Source organism: Microplitis mediator, chromosome 9 (genome assembly GCF_029852145.1).
Source record: "Microplitis mediator isolate UGA2020A chromosome 9, iyMicMedi2.1, whole genome shotgun sequence".
Lineage (NCBI taxonomy): Eukaryota > Metazoa > Arthropoda > Insecta > Hymenoptera > Braconidae > Microplitis > Microplitis mediator.
In genome coordinates this window covers 9,673,745-9,687,824 of record NC_079977.1, presented here as the reverse complement: position 1 = coordinate 9,687,824, position 14,080 = coordinate 9,673,745, and the positions used below count along the sequence as shown (strand labels likewise).

The 14,080-nt window shown below is 35.0% G+C and overlaps 2 protein-coding genes across 7 annotated transcripts in view; both read right to left on the bottom strand.

Annotated features, from left to right (window-relative positions):
* LOC130674864 (potassium voltage-gated channel subfamily H member 8) overlaps positions 1-14,080 on the bottom strand; it is a 535,814-nt gene that overhangs the window by 22,977 nt on the left and 498,757 nt on the right. The window lies entirely within an intron of this gene.
* On the bottom strand, positions 3,589-5,330 carry LOC130674869 (uncharacterized). The gene is made up of 2 exons (XM_057480313.1): positions 3,745-5,330; positions 3,589-3,668 (listed from the first exon to the last, which is right to left on the bottom strand). Exon 1 carries the CDS (start codon positions 5,265-5,267, stop codon positions 4,275-4,277), a length of 993 nt encoding a protein of 330 aa, XP_057336296.1. The 5' UTR covers positions 5,268-5,330; the 3' UTR covers positions 3,589-3,668; positions 3,745-4,274.

The window sequence follows — 14,080 nt, the reverse complement described above, 5'->3', positions numbered from 1 at the left end:
GAAAGTAGAGATTTTAACGAACAAAAAGCCCCCCGACTATTTGAAAAAAGCTGATATTTTGACGCGAAAATTTTCGATTGAAAATTAGGGTGCTTTTTTGATATTAAGTTAAAATAAGACGAAAAAATGAATATTTTAAATCAAATAAATTACAGTGTATTTGGAACATAATAAGGTAAGTTCTAACCACATTTCGTAGAAAAAAAAATTTTTTTGAAAAAGATAAAAACAAAAAATAAAAAACTTGGTTATTTGAATATTTCACCTAAATTTTGAGGTTATGTGAAAAAATTGTAAATACAAAAGATGTAGATCTTTTTTACCTACAACTTTGCCATTAAACTTTTTTCCATAGGACTTGTAGTTTTGCCGGAAATCGAAATAAACCATTTTTTACCCTTAAAAACACCCTCTCCTACTTCCTGAACTCGGATCGCCCGTAATTTATTTTTCCTTTCATTTTTATCATATTTTCCTCCTTCTATAATGGGTTTCATCCTACTATTATTTTTTTTCACTTTTTACCATTTTTGAAGGCTTCGGCCCTGGTCTATCATGCCCGATGACCATCACCTAAGTCTATTTTATATATGTATATTTTTTTTTGGTTGTCGTAATGACGTGTGAGTGGTTGTGTACATGCAAGTGTTCATTTTAATGTCTGTCTCTTTCTATCTCTCTCTTTTCCTCGCTCGTTAGATCGAGTGCCCTTAAGCAGGTAATATCTATTTTATCAAATAAGAAACATTCCTGCTTTGGTGCTGTCCTTCTCACTTATGTGAGCCACTATTCTAAATAGCATCCATTCTTCATAACGAGGACCACTGTTTTTCTAGAGTAGCATCCTTCTCTACATATGGAGAGACAACACCAATATTTATGGTATCCATCCCTCAAATAAAGGCCACCATAAGCTCATGCAAAGATATCCTTCGCTCACTACGTGAGAGCTATCAATGCATTATAATATTTAACTCTGGTAGTCTAACGTATAGATAATGCTCGTACCCAAAGGTTGTACAGTCGCATTATCAATACTGTTACTGTCACAAGGTGTGACTTTTCGCAGTTCCGTCGATTACTCAGTCTCTTTTCGCAGTCCTAAGTAGGCCTTAAGTTTTCGAGAATCACCGCCAACCGGCGCAAATCGTACTTACGATGTTTCGCAATTCTCTAAGTCATTCTGATACCAGAGCAAGTATAGTCCGATATTTCCACGCCAAGGTACCCACCTTAGTGTAGTTGATCCTTATCTGGGGTACAATCTCCCTTAAGAGTGACGATTTTCGGGATTACTGACCACTCAGTGCTTATATGTGATCTCAGGAATCCATTCATCGCGTGCCTCCGAATACTACCATTTACTGCGCCAAAATCATCTGCAGTCTTCTATTCTGTTAAATACAGTAGTCTCACACAAGTTAGTTTTGTTCTGCAATATTCCACGCAATTTCACACCAGATAGGATTATTGTTGTGACAATCCTATTTGCGCATCCTCGAAGTCGAGCTGTCAACTTCCACAATGTGGCTGACTATTCTACCTAAACAAACTTAAAGCGCTCAACGACCTAAGTGTCTCACCATCAAAATTTCTTTTTGAGTCACTGATCACTGTACTATCAGCACTTGGTGATCACCCCTGATACTGCAAGTCAATGCGTTGGTACATCTTCAAGAGGTACTATTAATTGAAGTAAGATCCTCTTACAATGCCTGAGGCTGGTCAGAGAAGTAGTTCTAAGCAAAGTAATACTACTAATCATTTGCCGCATCTTAAGCCAATGCACACTAAGTAAGATTGTAACTGCGACAATACTTCCGAGAACTACAAATTCTAGTTGGAAATGCATTTGTCCTTTCCGAAGATTATATATTATTTATGTAAATATGCCAATATTTTCAATACTTGACAGTACTAATGGTAGGCAAAATAAATTGAGTATTATTTTTAAGTTATTGACTAATCTGAGTATTTATAGGTACGACCATTATTAGACTGGTTCAAATATTTAACAAACCTAAAACTTGTAATTAAACAATACTTTCAACACACAATATTAATTTCAACCTTAAACATTGATTGGTACAATCACACCAATCATTAGTTATTAAAACTATAATTTAAATACATTGCTATACTCGTAAGTCAGAAGAATAGATAGTTTCCGAAAACTAACGGAGTTAATACCGAGTCGATTAAAATGACTGGATTAGTTGTATCAATTAAATTAGCTTATCGTATTGACTGGAAAAGTCGAGAGGCAGATAACTGGTTAATTATGGAGCGCTAAAATTCTTCTAGATAGTTGTGAATTGCAACTAACCGTGAATTAAGTATACTTTCGAAGAAAGACAGTAACATTATAATATCGGCAACAATACGTGATCCAAAAAGTAAAATCGTCATTAACTTGAAGATACTGCTTTAGAAATTATTATTACAAGCTGTGCTGTACAATCTGTTTTATCATAATAGATTGATAAATGGATATAAATGGAATAATTAATAGCACATGCTAAAATATATGATGAAACTCCATGTATTGAATATTATTAGTTACGGGTTCTATAATAGTTGCAGTATAATAGTTGTAATTGTTTTGAAACAAATAGTTTATTGTAGACTAGGATTTCATTGGGATTGTACTGTTGTAAGAATCAGTTAGTCGGGACTTACGGAATCAGTCGCTGAAAGGCTGCGTACAATACTTATGGGTTAGCTGTATTTCAGCCACATAATGTGTATCGTTTTATTGAATAGTTGACATAGTTCAGCGTTGAGTACATTAAGTTTTTGGATAATTGCTTTTTGAAAAAATAAATTTATAAGTTTGACTTGCTATTTTCTTAAGTAAATATCGAGTATTGTGAATTTTAAAGGGAAAATTAAATCGACAGTATTCAACTATAATCGAAAGTGGAGTTGCAGTCGATTTACGAACATGCAGCAGACACCAAAATGAAAGATTTATTCGCTGACTCTTATTCCTACAGAAAACTAGAAATTGATAATTACTGTACTAACTATTACGTTAAATCTAAATAAAATAAATGTTTAGAAATAATGACGGTTACGATTAACAGAACATTCCCAAGTACGCTGGCTTATATCAAGTTATTAGCATTCTCGACGATGAGATTCGTACGTCGTCGAGGACATTATTGTTGTTTCAGGTGGAACGTTGATTCGAACTGTCAGTCTCAGTTAAGTTCGGAAATAATTCGGATTCACCATAACCTGTAAATTTCACAGCTATTTTATATTTTGAAAGTATTTTTTTTATTATTTATGATGTTTCAATCGTACCTGCACGTCCTATAATTATAACTGATCTTGCCATCGTAATAGTAATTACAATTTTGATCTGTTACTAATTAAAATTTCTATACTTTGTTTACGTGAAGGTTAGTTTGGTACATTACCGATATAATGTTTTGTCAAATCAACTATCTGAAGTTCTCTATCAAAAATATACGTTGTCTTATTTTACTCTCACTCTTAGAAAACTAGCCTAATTTCATATCATGACTATACACTAACATGGATCGCAAAGTATGTATGTATGAAACTTTTTACATAGATTAATTGGAAAATCTACCTTCCATTTCGGCTGCCGAATGGCCTTTTTGAATATATTTTTCCATATATTGGATATATCCTAAAATCTATTTTATATCCTATTTTATTACTAAAAGACCAACGTTTTAAATAAAGAAAGATTTTTTAAATTTCATCGCTTACGAGTTAAAATATAATATAATGATTATCAAATCGTTCCGGTATTGGGTCTTGTTCCGGTATTGGGACATTTACCTTACTTTATTGTTAACGAACCATAGAAAGTGATTGTGCAACAAAAAGTTATTTCTCTCAGGTATTGATTGAAGTCAAAGTTAAAACTTCAAATTAGAATGAATGTGGATGGATATAAAATTCATGCTACACCACTGACAACGGTCTTGATATTTATTCCAATTTTGGATGAGTTTCTCCCAGAACTCAGAGAAATGGAGTAAACTCAGATTTAATATCCACTGTGAATTTTTTTCAAATTTGTTTCAGAATATTGTTCTACAACATAATGTCCAGATATGAAAAATTATTCCATTGTTATGAAAAAAATTCGAAAAATTTTACTTCATGACATCAAGAACGATTAGAAATTGCAATCAAATTTTATAATTTTTGATCATTTTACTTGAAGGTGATATATCAGGTATTTGCCTACAGAGCGTTTAGATGGTAAATACTGTTTTCTTGACACGTAAAGTCTATAAATTTGAATTATGAATACCATTCAAGATACTGTATTTGTTCAATTTTATAAATTCATTTACACTCAAGTCGAAAATAGATTCATCGATCACATGTGAGCGTGAAACATCATTTTGTTGTAGCAATCGAGTTGAGTTACAGGAACGAATCGTTTTTAACCCCAAAGTCAATTTTGGTTTTGTATTATTAATTTGTACGTAAAATTCCGAAAACGTTTTATTAATAGTATCATTTTTGCAAGAAATAAGTTTGATGCATGACTGTTTAATCTGACTAGAGTTATTAAAACTATTGTCACACCATATTTCACGGCTCAAGACCATATTAATAATATTTTTATATATACTACTCGATATTGTCTCTGTTAATAATATATCAATTCTTTGCTCTTTATTGTAAGACAATTTTAAAGTGATCGGTTTTTTCTGAGCAATTTGATAAAGATGCTTAATTTCTAATTGTAACAATTCAGTTGTACGTAGATTCGTCAAAATAGTTACTGTTATAGCTATGATCGTATCGATTTTACGTCGCGATTCTATTTTTCTTTCGTCAATATTTATAAACGAATCAGTGTATTGTTTGGTCCTTTCTATTAACTGTTTAACTCCTAAAATAGTGTCTAAATATTCTTCAACAGAAACTCGTCGGTTACGACGTAAATATTTCATTTCACTTGCTGTTTTCGTAAGAGATGGATTCAATAATTTGACTGTAGAATAGATTGCATTTACATAGCTATTCGACAATTCATTACTAGAACGACCGTCCATTTTGATTTTATTTAAGTATTCTTCAATATTTGAATTATTCAATTGTGAGACTTCAATTTTCAGTTTCGCTAATTTAGCTTTGTGTATTTTTTGTGTTTCTATTGTCATTTCTCGATATTGGCGCAACAAGCATTGATTATTATGTATAGAAGGCAACTGAGTTTCAATACGTGATGTTTGTGATGAACTATTATCAATTGAACTTAAAACTGACATCTTTGATTTGAATAATATAGCCAATCTAATTTGTTTCCAACTATAATTACATTATCTAAATATAGTGGTAAACTTTATCAAATAAAAAATAATTTGTATGAATCCCATTTTTCCCATAGAAAAAAATGGATAGAATAGAAAAAGAGTAATTTTTATGGTAATATGATTCATAGAGTTGAATGTTGAAACCAAGATGATAGGTATTTGACAAATTGACAAATCCATTGACACCAAATTACCTCAGAAACGGTACGTAATGAAAACTTACATAAAATTATAAATAATATTTAAGTAAGGGTTGAACAGCCACCATTTGGTGGTTGAAATAAACTAGTTGTTTGTATTTATATATATATATATATATATATACACTTATCCAAAAAATTAAAGGAACGAGAAAGTCTTATAAATTTTTGGAGTGATTTTTATAAGGCTGTATTTCCGTGAAAAATGATCGTATCAAAAAAACAAAAAAAGTAAATTGAAGCTTGAAATCTCTAAATTGAAGATCTTCCAGCAAAATAATTTTCTGAGCAACGGTTTTTACGGAATCATAAGAAAAAGGTCCAGACCAAATTTTCCATATTTTTTAGTTCTGTTTTTTAGGTCTACGCGGCCGGGAAAATTTTTTTCAAAAAAACCAATTCATGGCTCGCTTAGAAAATTTAATCAGCTACAATTTGCTTTCTATTGTTTCTCGGTACGACAGTTTGCTGCTGAGATATCAGCCTTCAAATGAAAAAGGATCCTTTTGTCATTGATTATCGATATCTCAGCAACTAAAGGTCGCACAGTAATTTGAAGGACAGTTTAAGAAATTTGAATGAATCCACTGCAAGCTCCGTTTTCGATTTAAAAAAAAAAAAAAATTTTTTCTATTCTTAACATCAATTTGAAAAACTCCCAAAAAATGGCCATTTTTTGGTTTTTTAGTCAACTTACCGTTACTTTGCAAATATTGATGGAAAAATCAATGTTGCCAGGTGATTTCACAGCTTAATGTACCCCTAAAAACCCTGGAAATTTTCATATTGATCCATTGAACCGTTTGTCCGGTCCGATTGCTCAAAGTGTTGCAAAACAATTAAAGGAACAAGTTTTGTTCCTTAATTTGTGTAATCGTTATCAAAATGAAAAACTTAATTTTTTGTTCTTTAATTTCTGCGTTAGTTTATCAGTAAATGTAAAGTAAAGAGAAAAAATAATTTTTCAAAAAACGAAAAAAAAACTTCTCGAGTAAACGGTAAAAAATAAAAAGTAAAAAAATTCTTGTTTTACCTCGGTTTTGAAAATTTTTTTTTTCTCTTTACCTTACATTTACTGAATAACTAACGCAAAAATGAACGAAAATCCGAAAAAAATTAAGTTTATCATTTTGATAACGAGTACACAATTGAAGGAACAAAACTTGTTCCTTTAATTGTTTTGCAACACTTTGAGCAAGGGGACCGGACGAACGGTTTAATGGATCAATATGAAAATTTCCAGGGTTTTTAGGGGTACATTAAGCTGTAAAATCACCTGGCTACATTGATTTTTCCATCAATATTTGCAAAGTATCGATGAGTTGACTAAGAAACCAGAAAATGGCCATTTTTGTGGGTTTTAAATTGATGTTAAGGATAAAAAACAATTTTTTTTTTTTCAAAAAATCGAACACGGAGCTTGTAGGGAATTCATTCAAATTTCTCAAATTGTCCTTCAAATTACTGTGCGACCTTTATTTGCTGTGTAACCGGGCAGCAGTAATCTAAGACGTGAGAGTGTGGCTCTCTCGCTTCAATTATTTTCTCTCCCTCTCTCTCTTCTTGCTCTGAGAGTCAAGTGCAGCAGTCTAGTCTCTGCATTAGTATTCGGGGATGATTTCGCGCAGCATGGGACCGCAAATTACCCTCTGCGCATAATTAGGTGGGGTCAACGCAGGTTGGTGACCCAGAGAACTGACCCGAGACGGACACTTGAGTTCGGTTAGCGAAAACGCACCAACGCATAATTATTTCTGCTCAAGTAATTATTAGAACTTGTCCTTTTGATATATTAAACTAAATCTATTTAACTTATTAGAAGTGATACGAAAACCTTTCGCTTGGTTCTTTCATAATTTATTTGAATTAAAATTTAACTTGTTAATTGAGATACGTGGTGTTGCTTTGATACACCAAATTTAACATTACACCGAAAGTTCGTTTATCTGGTCAAATAAATAAAACCAAAGTGTACAAAGTGAGTGGTGTGGTTTTTCTTCGTGTGCGACAACCTGCCGACGCGGATCCCAGGAGCCCGAGGAAACCTATTGGACACCAACATCACCAGAACCAAGCCGAGAAGAATCGTCGACCAGTATCGTTAGTAAGCAGATCAAGATTCTGATAAGTTCCAAACAAATTATATATAGATCTACGGATTGTGATGAATTTTCTCTCTCTTCAACGTATACCCAATCTTGAATTTGTTCGACAAAATTGTCGCATTTCACGCCCTATATATTTGCGCGTTTCTTACTAAATAAATTTTCCTTCAGTCGATTTTATGTATATAAATTTAAAATACTAAACGAGGGGAATTTTGTATATAAATGGGATCTAAGTTAAATAAAGTATAAATTTTATTGTTATCTCTTGCTTAAATTTAATTATCACCAGCGTCACATAGAATAAGGATTTCCTTTCAGCCGCGTGTCAAAAAATTATTTTGCTGGAAGATCTTCAATTTAGAGGTTTCAAGCTTCAATTTGCTTTTTTTGTTTTTTCGATACGATCATTTTTCACGAAAATACAGCCTTCCAAAAATCACAAAATAATTTATAAAATTTTCTTGTTCCTTTAGTTTTTTGGATAAGTTTATATTGTTGCGTAATCACAACTACATTTGAATTCAAATGTAGTTGCACCTCCGGCAGGTAGAGGCAGCACCTCCTGGGGCCTCTTCCATAATTTCAAATCCGATCATGCGCAGTGCGGCGCATGCGCATTTGCTGTTTCCTGCCTCGTGTCGAGATGACCGACGCCATTATCTTATGTTATATATTGTAACGTAATATTTCTTATAGACTCAATTAAACCCAATGATTACTCAAAATCCTTTACTCAATAAAGTTTACTCCAAAATTCAAAACTCTAATAACTCAAAATCGGGCTACGTTACACTTCGCCCACCAATCACCCCTCTCATCTCCTCCAGATCCTGACGGGCGCCAGCCGACTTTTATTTCCCCGGTATCGGCAACCGGTCTAAACGTACACGTAAATTAAAACCTATAAACTATACCCTTTGGAGATGAGAGACATGACCAGTGGTAGCGGCATGTCCTGGTGCGCTCAGTATGCTAGGTTGTGGAGAGAGGGTCGCGGTTCTTTCATTGCGAAAGAAGCCGATTAATTAACTAATAGGAAAGACGTAAAATAACGAAACGAAATTGAATAAAATACCATAAAGATGACGCGAGAGCGACGCGGAGGGCCCAAAAGACCCGCGGTCCAATACTCCCGGTCCATCACGCAAATAAATACCTGGGCAAGACATCGGGAACCTCTCAACGACGACGAATCACAAACTTTATACACTACTAGATAAGATATAAAATAAAATATTAATAATTAATGCGATAATTCACGATAATTAATTAATGCGACAGATGGCTCCAAGAGCACCATACACAGGGCAACAGGCTCCAAAACGACGAAAGTCTAGGGTGGTGGTCGAGGTCCACCATAGCGTCTCTCCGACTCACTACCGCTTACTCCAAGACTCCAAACTCGACTACTGGGTCGACTCGTACACGAGCGACGCCAGGTCTCAACTTTACTCCTCAACGGTACTCGCACAACTGTTTCACGATAATCTCCCACTCTAACTCGCTTACTCTACTCCATCTCTTTCAATCCTACATTCTCGCTTCTCCATCCATTCGTACCTTCACAAACATACGAGCCGTGGACTCACGGGCCTTCCCGTAATGTCACTCCCCGTGATATCCGAAGTTAGCGAATTGTTGGCTTCCTCGAGCATCGCAAACGAGGCCTGCCATCCCCCCAATAACCGTACACGTACCCCAGCTAACTTCGAGTACCACCATGAAGGGGCGGCGACATCTCAGTCGCACCTCCGTGATCACCACGTCAACCCCGAGGGCTAAGCCTGGGCCTAGTCGTCATCACTGGTCGGGAGGCACGTTATCTTGGCCACTATCCACGACGCAGCTAGACATCCCCCGTTAAATCCACGCTCCATCACACAGACACTCAAGAAACATACCCCATATCATACACGTACTCTATCCCACACTTAACTGATCATACACATTTATACTCCATATACTCAGCTCACTATTCACTACCCTCAACTCGACACACATACTCACATTATCTCTCTCTATCACACCGACTTACACGTACTCCAACCTTCGACTCCATCCCTTCGGCAATGTAACGTCACAATATACTATTAAGTGTCAACACGTGCTCCAATTAATCTTTATATTGCGCACTCCGAGAAAATAATTAAAAATAATTATCTAAATAAATCAAGAAATCATCGAGCTCCAAAATTATATAATTATTCATATAATTCACAAATCAGAACTCAACCAAATAATTAATATCAAAAATTCAGAATTCAAGTGATCAACGACCACGTTTTTGGAGAGGTTACTCCGACGGAAACCATTCCAGGTGCTTAATTATTCATCAATTAATTAATTCAAGGGCTCGTATAAGTGAAAGACTCAATATTTTAATTAATTAATCATCATTATGCTCAATATTTTAATTAAATGACAATATTATTCTCGCTCGGTAGTCTCTGTTATCATGGTACCACGTGTTCATAACTAATTTAAAATCAGTGTCAATTATTATTATTAGACTTATTGCAATCAATTAAACTTAGTGTTCAATTTTCTCGAGATTCAATAAACTCAAATATCATATGTTTGGTGCTCTTAGAAGTAATTATCAAGTGTTCAATCATTAACTTCGCTCGGTAACTTCTGATTTCATGTTACTTATTATCATGACATTCTTACGATCAACTCAGTGTTCAAATAGACTCAAATTATTTATTTCAATTAATTCTTCGAGCTTAATTCTGGAATTTGTATTCAATTTACCAAGTTTTCATGAGCTCAAACAATCAACAGTATTAATAAATTAAATCAACAATTTAATTTTGTAACCCAGTGACATTATGTACTGTGACAAATAAAAATATTGTTATATTTTTTAATATGCGTATTTTTCCAACATCCTAACCACCAATCAGTCCTGGCATGTATTTAATTAATAATTATAACAACATATACATATTATTTTATGTATCTAAACCCAATTAATTCAATTTTGAAGGAATAATTTGGAGTGATGTGAAAATATATAGTTGAATTAATTTATAAATTTGTTAATGTACTCTTAACAATAACTTCAAAAGGGTAAGAACGAAGTTAAGTTTTTATGTTTTCGCCTGACTGCTCTCGATGATTCTATCTTTCAGACTCACTTCTCTTGATCGAGAAAAACTAGAGTGAGTTTCTTATTAATACGAGGCGCTTGGGCATCAGATCCGCACATCGTTCGATACAGAGGGGTGAATCGAGATAATCAATATTCTCGAATGATCCATGCTCCGTTCTCACGCTTTCTCCGTTTTTGTTAACAAACAAGTCACTTATCTATGAACAAAAGTTATCTTAGAACAAAATAGGTATTTGTGCAGCTGGATGTCTCGAAGATTTACTCGAGGCGTCAGCGTTGATTTGTACACAACAAAAATTAAGAGAAAAATCACTTAATCAATATATTTTGAATATTCTAAATAATTTAATTTATATTTTGGTGGCAGTCCAATCCATTTCTTAATAATACGCCAATCGAAAGATATATAGTTGCATATATGTTGAGACAATGTGAATTGTCATCTTCGTCCTCGGCCTTGCGGTTCCCAATTTTTCCCGTCTCGTTGCCGTCTGAAACTACACAAGTCATAGTGCCATGGTCACATAACTAATTATCGCGTCAACGCATGTCCGTAAGCGTGAACTAGGGAGAGAGTCCCGAAGCTAGTCCGACACCCAAAATTATCGGTCAATCACTTCGATCCGGGATTAATTAGCAATAAGTCGTATAATTCAGTACTACTGTCACATACTAGCAATTCAATTGCGACTTTGTTAATACGGACAATTACTTTGTAAATCGGGAGATTAACTTGTGTTATTGTTACACTACTATCAATTCTCTTGCGATCATACTTTACTGTCCAAGTGTACTGATTATTATAAATAAAGTTAAATCTATTAAAAATACTGTATGTTACCAGCGATATACTCGCGATAATAATAATAATATTAAAATTAAGTAATAAACTTAGTGTATAAACGGCGTTGTTTCACGTGGATATCCAACAGTCAAACCAGGACCATTTTTATTGTATTCTGCAGAAACGTTATTGTAAGTGATTGAACTTTATTATAATTGGCAATAAACTTGCATAATTTTCTAATTAGATCCTTTAAATCATACATCGTTTTTCATCCTATTTATATCCTAAAATACTGGGATGAAGGATAAACTATAATTTATCCTTAAAGGATAAACTATAATTTTATAAGCCGTGAGGTGGGTTAATAGGTTTCATCATACGTTGCCGGGTTTAAATAAGTGCGGGTCCTCGCTTTGCAAGAATCCTAGCCCATTGCTTTGTCCCAGCAAAAATAAAAATTTCGTAGAGGCCAGCCTAAGCCAGGGTTCAATTCGCGAATTCTGGTGGCTGCTGGTAAAAATCGCAAAGAGAAAAAGCCATTTGTCGCGATGTATATATATATATATATATATATATATATATATATATATACATATATATTGTGACGTTACATTGCCGAGGAGATAAAGTTGAAGGTTGAGTACGTGTAAGTCGGTGTGCGAGAGAGAGAAAAAGTGAGTACGTGTGTCGAGTTGAGTGTAGTAGATAGTGACTTTAGCATATGGAGTATGAATCTGTACGGTGAGTTAAGTGTGTTGAGAGTAAGAGTACGTGTACGGTACATTGTAGATTTTCGGAGTGTCTGTGTGGTAAAGCGTGGATTTAACGGGGGATTTCTAGCTGTGTCGCGGGTAGTGGCCAAGATAACGTGCCTCCCGACCAGTGATGACGACTAAGCCCAGGCTTGGCCCTCGGGGTTGACGTGGTGATCACGGAGGTGTGACTGAGATGTCGCCGCCCCTTCGAGTTGGTGGAGTTAGCTGGGGTACGTGTACGTTTATTTGGGAGGATGGAAGGCCTCGTTTGCGATGCTCGAGGAAACCAAAAATTCGCTAACCGGATATCACGGGGAGTAACATTACGGGAAGGTCCGTGAGTCCACTGCTTGTATGCTTGCGATCGTAAGAATGGATGGAGAAGCGAGAATGTGAGATTGAAAGATATCGAGTGGAGCGAGCAAGTTAGAGTGGGAGATTATGGAGTAGCAGTTGTGCAACTACCGTCTGGTAAGAGAGTTGAGACTTGGCGTCGCTCCTGAACGAGTCAACCTAGTAGTCGAGTTTGGGAGTCTTGGAGTAAGCGGTAGTGAGTCGAAGAGTCCCCAAGGTGGATCTCGACCGCCACCCTAGACTTTCGTCGTTTTGGAGCCTGTAGCCCTCCGTATGGTACTCTTGGAGCCGTTTGTCGTGATAGTTGTCGTAAATTACCGCATTATTTATTTATATATTATTTTATAGTTTATCTAGTAGTGTATTAAGTTTTGGGATTCGTCGTCGTCGAGAGGTTCCTGATGTTGTATTCAGGTATTTATTGGCGTGATGGACCGAGAGTACTGAACCGTGGGTCTTTTGGGCCCTCCGCGTCATCTTTATTGCATTTTATTCAGTTTTGTTTTGCTATTTTATGTCATTTATGGTCGCGTGTTGCATTTAAATATAGTGGAAACCTAAACATGCAAACATGCAAATAACCTTTTCCATAAGACAATTTATAGATAAATTGAGATAAATATAGACAGCCCGAACTGGAAATCGAACCCAGACCGATTCGGTATCGCGCCGAGTGCTCTACCAGTTGAGCTATCCGGCACTATACTATATTCCGTTCAATTTGATCTATAACTTATTGAGCCACACCGTCCATCGTACGGTAATACACCATTTAAATATAGTGGAAACCTAAACATGCAAACATGCAAATAACCTTCTCAATAATACAATTTATAGATAAATTGAGAAAAATATAGATAGCGCCAGATAGCTCAACTGGTAGAGCACTCGGCGCGATACCAAATTGGTCTGGATTTGATTCCCAGTTCGGGCTATCTATATTTTTCTCAATTTATCTATAAATTGTCTTATTGAGCAGGTTATTTGCATGTTTGCATGTTTAGGTTTCCACTATATTTAAACGAGGCACAATCAACGCGTTGAAGCAAGTTCTGAAGCTGATCAAATTTTGAAATTGTTTTATCGAGTCGTTTTTTGAGAAAGGCCGTGGGACGATAAGTATACCGAATCGGCCCCAGATAGGGATCGGGCTCATTTTTTCAGGAAATGTTTGTACTCATGAGATACTTCGATGCTGCGAGTTTCAGGTCTTTATCTATAACCACTTCGGAGTAAATCGAAAAATACTGAAAATTAGAAAAAATTGATGTTCTCAGAGCGTACTTATTCGATTGATCTGAAAATTAGATATGTTTTGGGGGTTGACGGTAGCTACCTGGACAAAAAAAGAGCTATTTTGGCTCCTAAAAACCTAAAAAAAAACGAGTTTATATTTTTAATTTCAATTTTTAAGCATCTTACCATTACGACACAGTTATGAAAATATTT